The sequence below is a fragment of the Patiria miniata genome, unplaced genomic scaffold (genome assembly GCF_015706575.1).
Source record: "Patiria miniata isolate m_02_andy unplaced genomic scaffold, ASM1570657v1 HiC_scaffold_26, whole genome shotgun sequence".
Taxonomy (NCBI): domain Eukaryota; kingdom Metazoa; phylum Echinodermata; class Asteroidea; order Valvatida; family Asterinidae; genus Patiria; species Patiria miniata.
This window is the reverse complement of record NW_024037065.1, coordinates 6,963,796-6,977,523: the sequence shown is the minus strand read 5'-3', so window position 1 is coordinate 6,977,523 and position 13,728 is coordinate 6,963,796. Positions and strand designations below refer to the sequence as shown.

The window sequence follows — 13,728 nt, the reverse complement described above, 5'->3', positions numbered from 1 at the left end:
AAAAGAGCAAACAAGCGTGGATATTTGCAACCCGATAGTCCCAATGTGACAGCAAGGAGGGTTTTCTTTTTCCAGGATGCTGTACCGAGAGTGGGTTGATAATTACTTTACCAGAATGGCAAGGACGCAAACGATGCATCAGAATTCAGTTAATTAAAAAACTCCAGTTTTTTTAAATTAAAGACGTCCACTTTTTTTGGGAGGGGGTGGGGGCTTGCAGTGGATTCTAAATGCTGTAAAAAAAAAATGATTTCCATATGGTCACCATTGCAATAAACTGTTAAGTTATTTAAAAGATCAATGGTTATAGGAACAAGTTTTCCATTATTATTATTATTATTAACTTTCTTCACATTTTACGGCACTAGAAAATATATACATTAGTAACTCTTATTCTTTTAATTTGTATGTATTCAAAACTTGCATCATTTAATTGTAGGGCTGTCCCGTCTATATCGAATACTCAAATATTCGATTATCTACCGAATACTCGAATATTGGATTATCAACCGAATATTCAAATAGTTGTTTGCTGGTTTGAATGTTCAACACACAAAAAACACATAATGCACATACACACGACTGTGATGTAAGTTTATTGTAAAGTTGCAGTGCTTTATTGTCGAGTGTCACTTTTTTGGTTTATGGTATCTTTATTGTTGACAGCGATTCATTGTTCACCTCCTTTTAGCAAGTTAAGGACCTGTCACACTGTCACGTCCATGCATGGCATTCAAATTGCATTGTTAAAATTCTTTAAAATATAACAAAACGCCACGAAGACGCAGGATTCATGGCGCCGGTGGCTTGCAATGCGTCTCTGTGAAGTCCACAGAAAGTCTAAGACGTCCCTGTGGCGTTCTATAGCGTTCTTGCGGCGTTCTCTACAAGTTCCATTGAAGACCAATTAGAAGTCTGCGCGGCGTCCTCTGCGTCCTCGTGGCGCCCTCATGGAGTCCAAGAAGTTCGTACGACGTTCTTGGAGTCCTTATCACACGCTTGATGCAACCCTAAAACGTATGTGTTGCGCCAGCAGCCAGAAGCCCGGTGTGTATAAATACTTGGGCCAAAACGGGAAATAGTCATTGAGTTTTCGCATTTTGAACGGCACAGACGCAGGAGACGCAGAGAAGACTCGCAGTCCTGATGCATGTATACACGTCTGGCTCCTGTCTGCCTGCGCGTTGCCAGCACGTCACGGCCATTCGCGAGGAGTTTGCGCAGAGTCCTTACGGCGTTCTGGTCAAAATGTTGAGGCGCGGCGTTTGTTTTGTGCATGTCCAAAACAAACGTGACAGTTTGCCGTTCAGCGAAGTCCTTGGAGCCCCTCTGAATTCCTCAACTAGTATCAATGAGTCCCCACGCCGTCATCTGCGTTCTTACTGCGTTGTAGTCAATTTTCTTGGTCGCGGTAAGAACTCCATGCCAGAACGTGACAGTGTGACAGGGCTTTTAAAGCCCTTATACAGTTACAAAATGCTTGCTGAAAAACACTCAAATGCCCTATTTTGATCGCCTCATGTCAATTGTAACTGGCACACTCATGCAACTTTTCACCGGCACAGCACGCAGTTGAAGCTGGCAGTTTCGAATATCCCAATATTCAGTCAAACACAGTTTCGAGTAATCGAATACAAAATTTTTCAAAAACGGACAGCCCTATTGTCCCCCCCCCCCAAAAAAATAGAAAAAAATAAATGTTTTTCTATTTCAGGCATTTGCAACCCTTTGCAAAAAGGCTTCCATGATGGGATGTTGTTGTGCCCGTTACGAAGAAATGGATCTGCCTGAAATATTGTCAGGACACAACTGATTCAAAATGTGTAATTAAACGTCAGCAGATTTTTTTGGGTTCACTATCTCATTAAAAAATTAAATACTTTTGAATTGCTACTTTAAAAAAACACAGGAATGAGCAACCTTATGGGCTCCGTGCGCCAACGAAAGAGGGCGCCCTTTTAGCTAGCAACTTATGTCCCATGGGCGGGACATTTTGCAAGTTGACGAGCACTGTTCCTTGTGTGTGACACACGCACACCAGGGGATTTGTACTATGTGCACGCATTGGAACGGCCGCGCGTCACGGCAAAATTGCAGTCAGGCAAGATGGCGTCGTTCGGTCACTCCCAACTGTACTTTATTTGCCGGTGAGGGGGTACTTGTGAACGGAGCGGATAGAGTTTGCATCTTGAAACCAACAACACTTTTTACTATTATTCCAATAGCAAATGTGTCAAACCTATCTAGTCATTGTAGGGGCATATCAAGAATGAAATGATTTCAAAATTGCTTGAGCTGGGTAGAGATTCAAAAAAAATACTGAGTTAAACTGAACTTTAGCAGACAAAAGGTGAACCACGACGTTTGAAAAGTGAATCACAATGTTTGAAAACAGAAACAAGACGGAAAGTTGTCCTGTTGAGCAATGAAGCTGTTTTCTCAACATGGCTCAGGGTGACCGTACGGTCATGGCCAAATTCTGCTCAATGCAATTCTAAAATCTGTCAGATTCATCAAAAATCTGCCAAATTCCCCAGAATTACTCGAAATACACTCTAAACACTTAAAATCACATGCAGATGTTGTAGTATTGCCTTAATTGAGGTTCAAATTACTTTATGAACAATCTATAGTCACATAAAGATGTTATGAAATTGCGTAAATTTCAAGCTAATCTTCCGTCACGACAAAGTCCGGTTCCCAGTGAACCTCAGCACCTAGACCAGCCAACCTGTCCCTTTATGCAAGGGTTTGTTTGAAGAGATTGAAGCTTTTTTAAACAAATGTACCATTTTTCTTCAAATTTGCGCTGTTTTTCTGTCAAATATCCATGTTTGCAGAATAGGTCTCGTCCAAATGACGTCATTTTCTACAGAGCAGCCACGTGCATCAGCATTTTGAGCATCAACTTGCATAACGCGATGCGTCGTATTTCGAACACACTTCGAGCAACAAGCGTGCGTGTTTGGAACATTTTCAACACTGCACAATGCGTGCTTGATTGCATAAAGCACAGTTGCAGTTCTCCTAAAGAGATGGCCGTCATTGGGCAAGCCCTATTCTGCCACATATCTGCCCAAAAAAATCCATTCTGTCGAATTTTCTGTCAAACTCGTTTTTTAACAAAAAAATCTGTCAAAGTTAGCCGAAAATCAGCTAAAATGGTCACCCTGCTTCCAATTTTCTCGGCCTTTGGTCTCTATGCAATAATTATATAGGCATCAGAGTCTTGTACCCACCTGTGTACTGGTCTTCTTGTTGGACAGCATGCTCTCAATGTTCTTGCCCATCTCCTCAAAGTCGCTGTCATCTCCCGAGCTGCTGTCTTCATCGGTCGACAGCACCTCGTCTGAGGCTAAGACTCTGAATTACAAACAAGTTAAATATAATCATAAGAGTCAACAAAGGCAAGTCACTTGACCGATCAATTATTTATTATGCATTGGGCATCACTGGGTGTGGGGGGGGGGGTGCAGGAAGTGCCACCTCTGTCAGCCGAATTGTGTGTCTGTCGGCAAATATGTCGTAACAAATAGCGCCACATATCATCTGAAAGTTTCCAAGATCGTCCGCTTTGAACAGAGCCCCAATAGTCACAGGTGTTCAATGCCAACCAAAGCCCGCCCCCAACCCCCCCCCCCCCCCACCCATTTTGTGGGGGATGGGCGACCAAAAACAAATTTCAGCACTGAGCGTCCGTCGGCAGATTTGTTGTAACACCACCACCCCCCATCAATTTGGTCAAGCAACACCCCCGACTGGTTTCAGAATCATGAACATTTTGATGTTATGACCCTTCAGCGGGGCATGGAGCAACAGGGGCCTTAAAATCTAACAAATGTTGAAGATGGAGGTTCCGAGAAAAAAAAACATCACTCAAACATTCTGAAATGAGACTGGTTAAATATTCGTTGTTCAGAACTTCAACACGGACTCCATGCGCAGGTACCCACTCATCGGTTACAGAGACAGAGTTGGGTGGGACCACTCATATTTCAATTGGATAGACCCTTCACACATAGACGCTTAAGGTTTGTGCACTTTCAAATAAGAATTTTGTTCACACATATTTCAAGCCATATGCGCGCAAACCAATGGGTGTCAAAAAGTGCACGCACCGAGTCCATTACTGCATGTAAAACAAGCTCGGTCGGATCTCTGAAGCTGCGGGCCGACAACTTTGTGTTCACCTTATTTTGACCTTTGACCCCATAACTGAAGGTCAGATAAAGAGGTCACCATGGGCAATTTTTAATGTTTGACCAAGGCCAACATGTTGACAGCGGTACTTTTGTCATGAGCTTCTTTGAAATTTGACTTATTTGGACCTTTGACCCCATAGCTGTAGGTCAGACGAACAGGTCACCATGGACATTTTTAATGCTTGGCCAAGGCCAACATGTTGACAGCGGCACTTTTGTCATTTGACCTTCTTTTGACCTTTGACCCCATGACTGAAGGTCAGATAAAGAGGTCACCATGGACATTTTTTAATGCTTGACCAATGCCAACATGTTGACAGCGATACTTTAGTCATCTGAGCTTCTTTGAAATTTGACCTATTTTGACCTTTGACCCCATAACTTGTAGGTAAGACAAAAAGACCACCATGGACATTCTCTTACGTTTGACCAAGGCAACATGTTGACAGCGCTACTTTTGTCACTTGAGCTTTTTTGAAATTTGACTTTATTGTGACCTTGACCCTGCGATGACCTTTGACCCCAGTTTAGTCACGTGACATATTGGGGCTGGACTACTGATACTTTTGACAAAGTTTGGTTGACATTGGTCAAAATATGTAGGAGCAATAGACAATAATAACGTTTATTACTAACTAACGAACGAACTAACTAACGAACATATGGACTAACGGAGAGACATGATGATTCGTTGAGCCGCTACCCGCAGCTAAAAACTGAAGAAGATCAAGAATACGTGAAAGCCTCACTTGTTTTGTAAGTCGAATATCCTCTGGCACTCCTCCTTGTAGCGCTCTTGGTGCTCAGCGATGCCGAAGCGGTTACCGCGAGCAAACTTGGAGGTGGAGGTCTCCCCCATCTTGGCCTGCTGGGTGGAGTAGGTGCGCACCACGTCGATGACCTCCCAGCGAGATAACTTCTTGATCTGAAGAAGAAAATGCCCCCCAATAAGATAAGGATAACTTCACAATACAGTAGAATGTCACTGTTTAAGAAGATTGTTTCATACATTGGTTTTTGTGAGTTTTATTTTTTAGGACTGGAATAATTGTACATATATTGGTCATCAGTAAGGCCAAAAAAAAAAATTTTTCGGTCTCTGGTCAGACCAAAGTTCCGGAATTGACGCGGGGACGCGGCTTTTTTTCTTCTTCTTCAAGCTTGGATTGTACAGACAAGGTGGGGTACTATTTTGCTTTTTTGGTGTCCTCATGTACATTGGTGTCCTCCATAATTTGCCTTGGTGCTCTCGATCATTTGCCTTGGTGCAATTTCCCATTCCTTGGTGCTCTTTGGTAAAAAAAAATTGAGGAGGTGCGGCAGTAGAGGGCGCTGTTGGAGCTACCGCAGAACATTTTGGAAAAAAAAAGATTGACGCACATGATTAAAATCGACGCGCGCGCTGACCAGAGACCGAATTTTTTTTTTTTTTTGGCCTAAAACTAACTACCAAAGTTTTTGTTGGGATCTCTAAAATCTATCACTGACCAGGAATTTCATAATGGGGTAGGTATCCTTCCTGCAATCTTAGCGTGAATAGTGGTAACTACTACAAGTGGTAACTCTACTACACAACTTTCATGTAATTTGCTGACATTCAGAGGTTTATGAAATATTTATTTTTTGGGGAGGGGTTAATCGAGTTTTGGAATAATGCTTCAAACATTTCAAACATGACTCTCATGAGGAAGGTTGGTGAACGTCTTTTGAAGAACTCCACAAGCATGGAACAGAATTACAAAGTTTCAACAAATTCACACGATTCAGTTTTCACACTTGATTACCAGTAAGCCAATGTATCAGCTTAAAGGTAGAGTACATATCATTTGTCATTTGTGCATTTTTTTTCGTTTGAAGAAACAAAAGAGCTCAATATCTAAAGAAGGGTGCTTAGCAACTAACCTGATGAAGTTTTAGCTCAGTGAATGCTGTATATTCAGAGAAAGCAATATTCTAGGATCTCAATTTCAATTTAAAAGTTGCCGAGTCATGTTTTGAATTGCGCCCAAAATCAGCATCCGCGACATGTTCTCATTCAGCTGATTGCAGCACGCGATGTCAGGCACTGTACGGACAAATTATAACCACCACGCACGCCTGTGCGTCATGTCAACGCTTGCGAATACACATTCACGGCTTTGCCGTATTAAAAAACGAACGACTAACAGAAATATCCAAAAATGCATCTTTAGACGCATCTTTGGAAATGACATTCTCTTTTTGTTTTCTTCAAAATGACAGCATGCCAGGAAGAGTAATTTCACAGGGAGTTTGGTGCCATTTCCATCTTTAAACCAAGTATGCTTTTCAACAATAATTTCGGCAGTTACTTTTTGGATAGCTGCAAATGATATACTCTACCGGTACCTTCAAAAAAGTGCCAGCTAAAGGCAAAGAGCCCGAAATGGTGCCGACGGTACTAAAGTCAATGATTTGCTATATACAGGGCATCAAAGAAATTTAGCTAACACTCTAGTTAAGTATTAATTAAACTTAAAGCAACAGTCCATCATTTGCAGCTATCCAAAAAGTAACTGGCGTAATTATTGTTGAAAAACATACTTGGTTGAAAGACAGTAAGGGAACTAAACTCCCTGTGAAATAATTCTTTCTGGCATGCGGTCATTTTCAAGAAATCTACGAAAGAAGGCCTTTCCAACAATGCGTCTCAAGACGCATCGTTGGCAATTTCCGTCATTTTGTATTCGGCGAAGCGTTGACACGACGCACACAGGCGCGGTTGCTATAATTCGTCAGATCAGTGCATAGCTGCAATCGGCTCAGTGAGAACGTGTCTTGGACGCTGAATTCAGGCCCAATTCAAAACATGATTCAGCAACTTTTGATTTGAAATCGAGATCCTAGAATGCTGTTTTTCTCGAAATATACAGCTGAAGCTGAGCTGAAACTTCATCGGGTTAGTTGTTCTGCACCCTTCTTTAGATTTTGAGAACTTTTGTTGCTTCAAACGAACAAAATACACAAATTACAAATGATGGACCGTACGTTTAAAAGAAAAACTACAAATTTAACATTTTAGGTCCTGCAACAATGGTAATATACAGATATTTAGTCATTTATTTTTCCAGTAATTTATCAGATGAGCCAGCAATACAATTGTTGTATAGGCTTACATCTTCCTCCGAGATGCCAAACTTGCGCAGGAGTTGCTTGGCCTGCTTCAGGTTAAGACGTCGGAGATCAGCGTCCGTGCCTGTCACTGTCTTCTTGGCTTGCTGGGGAGAACTAGTGTCATCCTATGAGATAAAAAGACAGATGTGAGGGGGAGAAAAAGAAAATAGGAGATTATAACACACAAATGTTGACTGAGTTCGAATGGTATAGTAAACTACCTTCCCGGGGATCTATTGAGTGGTATAGTTTAAAAAGCATTCAGTACTTGTTTTATGACGTCAGGCCTGACAGTGCCCCTCTTCATCAATAAAGGTTTTTTAACCCAAACTCCCTAGCATCTTTTACTAGAACTGGACCAAGTCCATCAAAATCCATCAATCAATTTGCGTCCAATACAAAACTGTACATGACATAATGGAATCCACCACTGACATTCATGGACTTGCTACACATGGCTTTTATCACAATAGCAGTGCAGGAAGCTAGGCAAAATCAATTAGATACCCCTAGCACTGCTTCAGGCCATTAGGCCCAAGTCCATCATACTCCATCAATATTTAGTCACGCCAGGCCTTCTGGACCAGGTCCCCAAGAATCCACCAAAATTAGGGGAAGGATTTTGATGGAGTTGGGGTGGTTTAGGGTTAATAGGTTTTGAAAATCAAACTTTCAGTATTTACAGGTTTTTTCCAAGTGCCAAAATACAGGATGAGTAAAATAAAAAACGAAATCCAAATGTCAGGACCATTGTTTTACTGAGCACTTTCAAAATCGAGGACATGAAAGCCCTATATGTAAGCTTTCTTTTATTACAGGAATCATTCAAATAAGCTATGGAATGTTAAACACCGCAGTCTTTAGTGCATGTATCTACCAACAATTAGGTACTCAAGGCACTGGATATTATGTCTATTATTAGAAACAGGTAAGTGAAGTTTATGAGAAATATGAGACCCATTATGTAGCACCTTATAAGGGTTTACAAGTTGCTGTGGCGCATATTGCAGCCACTGCCAGAAACACCGGGGGAAACCCCTTCTCTTAGAGATAAGTGCTAATGGGTTCTTTAACGTGCATTACACAACACACGGGACCTACAGCTTAATGTTCCATCTGAAAGATGAAGCAATAATGGTAAAGTGCCTTGCTCAAGAGCACAAGCACCATGTTCCCAAGGTCAGGATTCGAACCCATGTACCACGGCACACGAACACCGTAACAATTGAACCACAGCACCCCACTATAATGCAGCTATTCAGTTTGCCTCTGAAAACCTCATAAAGAGTTAATAATACAGATGACTAGTTACCTTAGCACCCGAGGGCTTGTTGGGGACTTTCATGTAGGCAAAGCCCTCCCCGCATCCCGTCGGGTCGGTAGGACCAGTCACAGCCAGGAGACACTTGCTCTTCATGGCGGCTATGAAGGCTCTGGTGGTATTCCAGGGAGCTGTGCGGACCTAGAGAAGGAGTCAAGTTGACTTGATGTAAACACGGATCCTTTTTCCCCAACATAAACGACTCATCTGAGCTTGTGTACAAAAGTTATGGAACTGTTTGTCTCATAATAATAATAATAATAATAATAATAATGGCTTCTTGTATTGCGCTCATTACCCTGGCTTAAGCACAGCTGCCATTACGGCGCTCAAGCATTGAAGGAATTTCTGCCTACCAGGTACCCATTTACTACACCTGGGTGGAGAGAGGCAATCGTAGTAAAGTGCCTTGCCCAAGCGCACAAGCACCATGTTCCCTGTCAGGATTTGAACCCACGTACCACGGCACACGAGTCGAACACCGTAACCATTGGATCACAGCAGCCCTTACATGCGTGATATACGGCATCTGCGCATAGAACAACGCATACAACATGTAGAACAATGCGCGCGCGCCATGATCGCTGACAGCTGGCGTCCTGACAGAAATTTGACCGCTGAAAGACTGCAGTTGCGCGCTGAGTCTCGCGCATGCGCACGCAAGAGGCGCAAGTGCCATATCACGCCTCTAACCAGAAATTTGCGGAAGTCGTTTATCCTTGTGTAGAGGATCCGTGATGTCAACGGGTCATCAAGTATGATGCAATGAGGGAAATTTTGATCAATAGCTGGAAAGAGTAATTTCAACTACAAGAGATTTTTTATTTTCAAAAAAATTGTCATGCAAATATCAGTCTTATTGGTCTTAAAAGTATTTAAATATCAAAACAAAACTCACTCTTGACTTGGAACCAAATTTATTCAGAAATTCCAAGCGGACCAAGTCGCATTTTCATCTGTTACTCCTCTTAAGAAACTAATATCAGGCTTTAGACAATTTGTGATGACACATTTAGTTGACAAGGCATTTACCTCATCGTCAATTTTCTGCACGTCGTCTTCGTTGTCATCGTCTGGAGCAAAGAAAGACTTCTCCCCATACCCAGCATCCTAAACACCAAAAAATCATAGTTATAAAATCAGATACAACGGAAAACAACATGCAATCCAAGAGATGTCACTGAAGCTGAAAAAAAGGCTCCCTCGCTTAAAGACTGTGTGCACTGATAAATTAAACTTAGCAGTTCCTTTGTTTAAACTGATGACATGAGAAAAATCAAGATTTCTTCTTTTCCTAGAAAACTTTTTAAAAAAAATTCAAACAAGGACTTCTTGCAGCAAGAGATTGAAGTAAAAAGTGTTTCTCATTTTTAACACTGACATCATCAGTAAATATTACTAGGCATAACATGACTTTATCTTGTGGTAAAGTTGAATCCTTGATCCTGATTGGTCGATCCATGGCAACAGTGTGATATTATCCCCCCAAACCATCCACATTGGGTGGAGGGGTGACCACTGCCTGAATCCTGCAAAATCCTGCAGCAGTGACTGTCAATATGTTGAGGCTTGGCCAGTGACATCCTGGAGCAGTACGGAGGATTTCGAGCATAATCCAGGCCTATATTTATGCTTGGCTGAGCAAAAACAACACAAGGTCTGGCCCAAGACCTTGACAAAGTGCATCCTACGAAATCAGTAACGCACTTTTGCCACGTAACCTCAATCCTCCAAATTTCTCCACTTTGGCAAAGAGGATTTTCAAGGATTCAAGGGTTAAGTGCGTTGAAAACCTTATATTCTTCTTTTCTTTCTTGCTGCTGCTCTTTAATTAAACTGGCCTGCCCTAGGTACTGACCTTTAACCTTTGTTCAGTAGCCAGCATGCTGTAGTAGGCACAGCACTGCTCAGGCGACACCATGGCCCGGATCTCTTCCTCGCTGGGCAGGCGGAAGTCAGGCTTGACCACCCACCAGTTGGAATCCATACCTTTCACAGAAGGGAAAAAAAGAATTAACTTTAAGACTTTAAAAAAAAAAAAAATTATTACATTTTATGAATGAAGCATGACACAAATTATAGCACAGATTCTGTATCTTGATTGGCCGAGAGCAAGTCACATGACATTCGCTATTTTTACTATCTTACTGTGAACAGTCAGAAAGACTATACAATGGCTGCCTCGGTATGAGAAAGTACAACAGGCATAGAAACCAACGTAGCAGCCAGAAGTCTGTGTGCACTTGCAAATGGGAGTGCGCTTGCGCGTATTGTGCCCACACGCTACAGAGTTGGGATCCTACATTTAATGAGCGGGGAATTTGGAAAAAGTGCAAGTAAATTTTCAACTAACCTCATATGGAGATAGAAGTACATTTTAATTGGATTTCGGTTAAATTAATCAGTTATCTCTTGAAATCAAACAGAATCTGTGGGAGAGGTGATATCAAACAAATACTGACCACTCTTTCTTGTGGAGTAGTAAAACTAGCCTCCCTCGGTGATCCATGGAGTGTTCTGTGTTCCTGAGGCGTAGCTGAAGGAAATGGAACACTCCATGGATCCCAATATGACATAGTATACAAATATTGACTGCCTCATGTGGTGTGGCATATTACTAGCCTCCCTCGGTGCTTCATGGAGTGTTCTGTTTTCCTGCGGCGTAGTTGAAGGAAATAGAACACTCCTTGGATCCCAATATGACATAGTATACAAATATTGACTGCCTCATGTGGTGTGGCATATTACTAGCCTCCCTCGGTGATTCATGGGAATGTTCTGTTTTCCTGAGGCGTAGCTGAAGGAAATGGACCGTACTTGTTTAACACCCACCAAGAACATATATATTCCCTTAATATATTCCTGAAGGCCCTACTCCAAATGAACAAATCTTGGAGTGGTTTACGTACCTGTGCGTTTGAAGTCAGCGCACAGCTTGAGTCGTTTCCTGATGCTGCTCTCTGAGTGTGTGGGGAAGGCTCTTTTGATGTCCTCCATCTTGATACGGCGTGGACGATCGTTGCTCTTCCAAAACAGTCGGTAGATAAACACCTAAATCAAACCAAACATTCACAATGTTCTTCAGTAAACAACTTGATCCGGACAATTTTCTATTTTTGTTGGGTTTTGCCCTTCTCTGATGGAAGAGTTTTAGAAGCAATGTCAACTCAGTGCTGCCTAAGAGCTTACAAGGAAATTTAAGAAGTTTTCTTGGGTGTAACTCAGACCCATGACTTCCTGCTTACGAATGTTACAGTAAATATAAAGTGCTCATTTTATAAAGAAAGAAAAAAAATAACGTAGTGAAAGGCAAAATTAAGGATGTGACGTTTACACATTAAAATGTTTAAACAAACATAAAATCTATATCTGTTTTAATACCAATTTTCCGAGACGTTTTAAACAAAACCCGCATTATAAAAGAGTTGCATTATGTTTACTTGATCTGCCCTCAAAGTTTCATTTACAAAGAATCAAGGATTCCTTCAAACCAACTTAAACCAGACTGAAATTTGTCCACACTCATTGGAGGGGTCATAATTTTGAATCTGATCGTCTTATGATAACATCAGTTATATAGACCTTTGGGGAATGTTGTTAGCTACATTTTGATACCCAGTTTCCTACCAAAGGCTGTAAATCGTCCAACACTGATGGTGTTTATATTAGTCTTCTGTCAAAATGATGTTGCTGTATATTGGATACACAATCACCCTCGAGAGAGGGCGTTACCAAAACAAACCGATATCATCCACGAACCGCTATCACAACGTCTTGGGAATTTGTAGCGGTTGTGACATGCAGGTACACCTGTTTTGCCTAATGTATGCAGCGAGCATTCAACACCTTAGCATATTAGCTCCGAAACAAACTCCAAAATTTCATCCAGTAGCATACAAGATGCTACAAGACTGTTGTGCAACTTCATGGCAGCTCTTCCTAGTGCGTGTGCGACCAAGAATTGAATCGTATTTGCCTGCAAAAGTAGCGCATTTGCAATAGTTTCCCCAATTTTTTTCAGGGGGATTTTACAAGATTCCGAGGATGTTGCTGTGGTTGCAGTTCGTGGGTGATAGCAGTTCGTTTTGATAACACTCTCTTTCGGAGAGTGATTGCGTATCCAGTGTTCACCGTCTTGACCTGAGACTAGTTTATATGCCTGTGTACCGACCTGTAAGAAGTCTCGGATGTGGTTGTTAGCCTTCTTAGAGTTGGGCCCCGGCACTTCCCGCAGCGGACACTGCTGTCCCATGGTGTAGATGTGGTCGATGGTCCGGACAAAATACCTGCTCGAGCAAAAAAATAAGAAAAAGTGAGTCAACTCAAGCTGGTCCCAGAGTGCACACAATTCTATTCAATTGATTCAGAGTGGTTATAAGCTGGACGTCTTTCCAAGCATCTGGTCTACAACAATGGGACGGATAATGGGTTAACCCCTATACGATAGCACTGCCCAGCCCTCTTCATCGGTATACAACCAGGCTAAGACCACTGACCTCTTTATAAAGACTGGATAGCGGATAAAGAGCCGCACAATGAATGAATTTGACGCCATATTGGTGAGACCGGTGAGACCGGCTGGTGATCTACAAAGGACAAGTTGCGGTCTTTATGGCATCACAATTACTTTTGTAACATCGCAGTTCACTTGATTTATATTTTGACCACCACAACTGATCACGGTTTACAATTTTTCCAACGTCGTGGTTTACTTCTTTTTTTTTAATGCCGCAGTTCCTTTCTCGGCATTTTGGAAATAATAATCACTGCGGAAATGTGTCCTTTTTAGAACATCATAATACGTGTACGTGACCAAAATGCGCGTCAACTCTTGAAACAGCGCGCGCGCTACATACGCGTAGAACGTTCGTAATATACGCGGCCATCTTCGTGAGACCGGGGGCGAATTGGTCAATATGCAAAGTCTACTGTGTGACTGGTGTATAGATATCCGCTATCCAGTCTTTATATAGAGATCAGTGGCTAAGACACAAGCGACAGGCAGTCCGTCAGTGAGATAGGGACAATGAGGTCACCAGGCTGGCCCTCTGGGACCAGCACAAAAAAACATGT

General features: G+C 42.0%; 1 protein-coding gene across 1 annotated transcript in view; it reads right to left on the bottom strand.

Moving 5' to 3' along the window:
• LOC119733773 (transcription initiation factor TFIID subunit 1-like) overlaps positions 1-13,728 on the bottom strand; it is a 79,192-nt gene that overhangs the window by 43,298 nt on the left and 22,166 nt on the right. Inside the window, exons 15-22 of the mRNA XM_038207139.1 lie at positions 12,827-12,941; positions 11,565-11,706; positions 10,514-10,644; positions 9,688-9,765; positions 8,647-8,796; positions 7,337-7,459; positions 4,952-5,127; positions 3,240-3,363 (exon numbers count right to left, since the gene is read on the bottom strand). Coding sequence (XP_038063067.1) covers positions 3,240-3,363; positions 4,952-5,127; positions 7,337-7,459; positions 8,647-8,796; positions 9,688-9,765; positions 10,514-10,644; positions 11,565-11,706; positions 12,827-12,941 — 1,039 coding nt within the window. The remainder of the gene's footprint in view (positions 1-3,239; positions 3,364-4,951; positions 5,128-7,336; positions 7,460-8,646; positions 8,797-9,687; positions 9,766-10,513; positions 10,645-11,564; positions 11,707-12,826; positions 12,942-13,728) is intronic.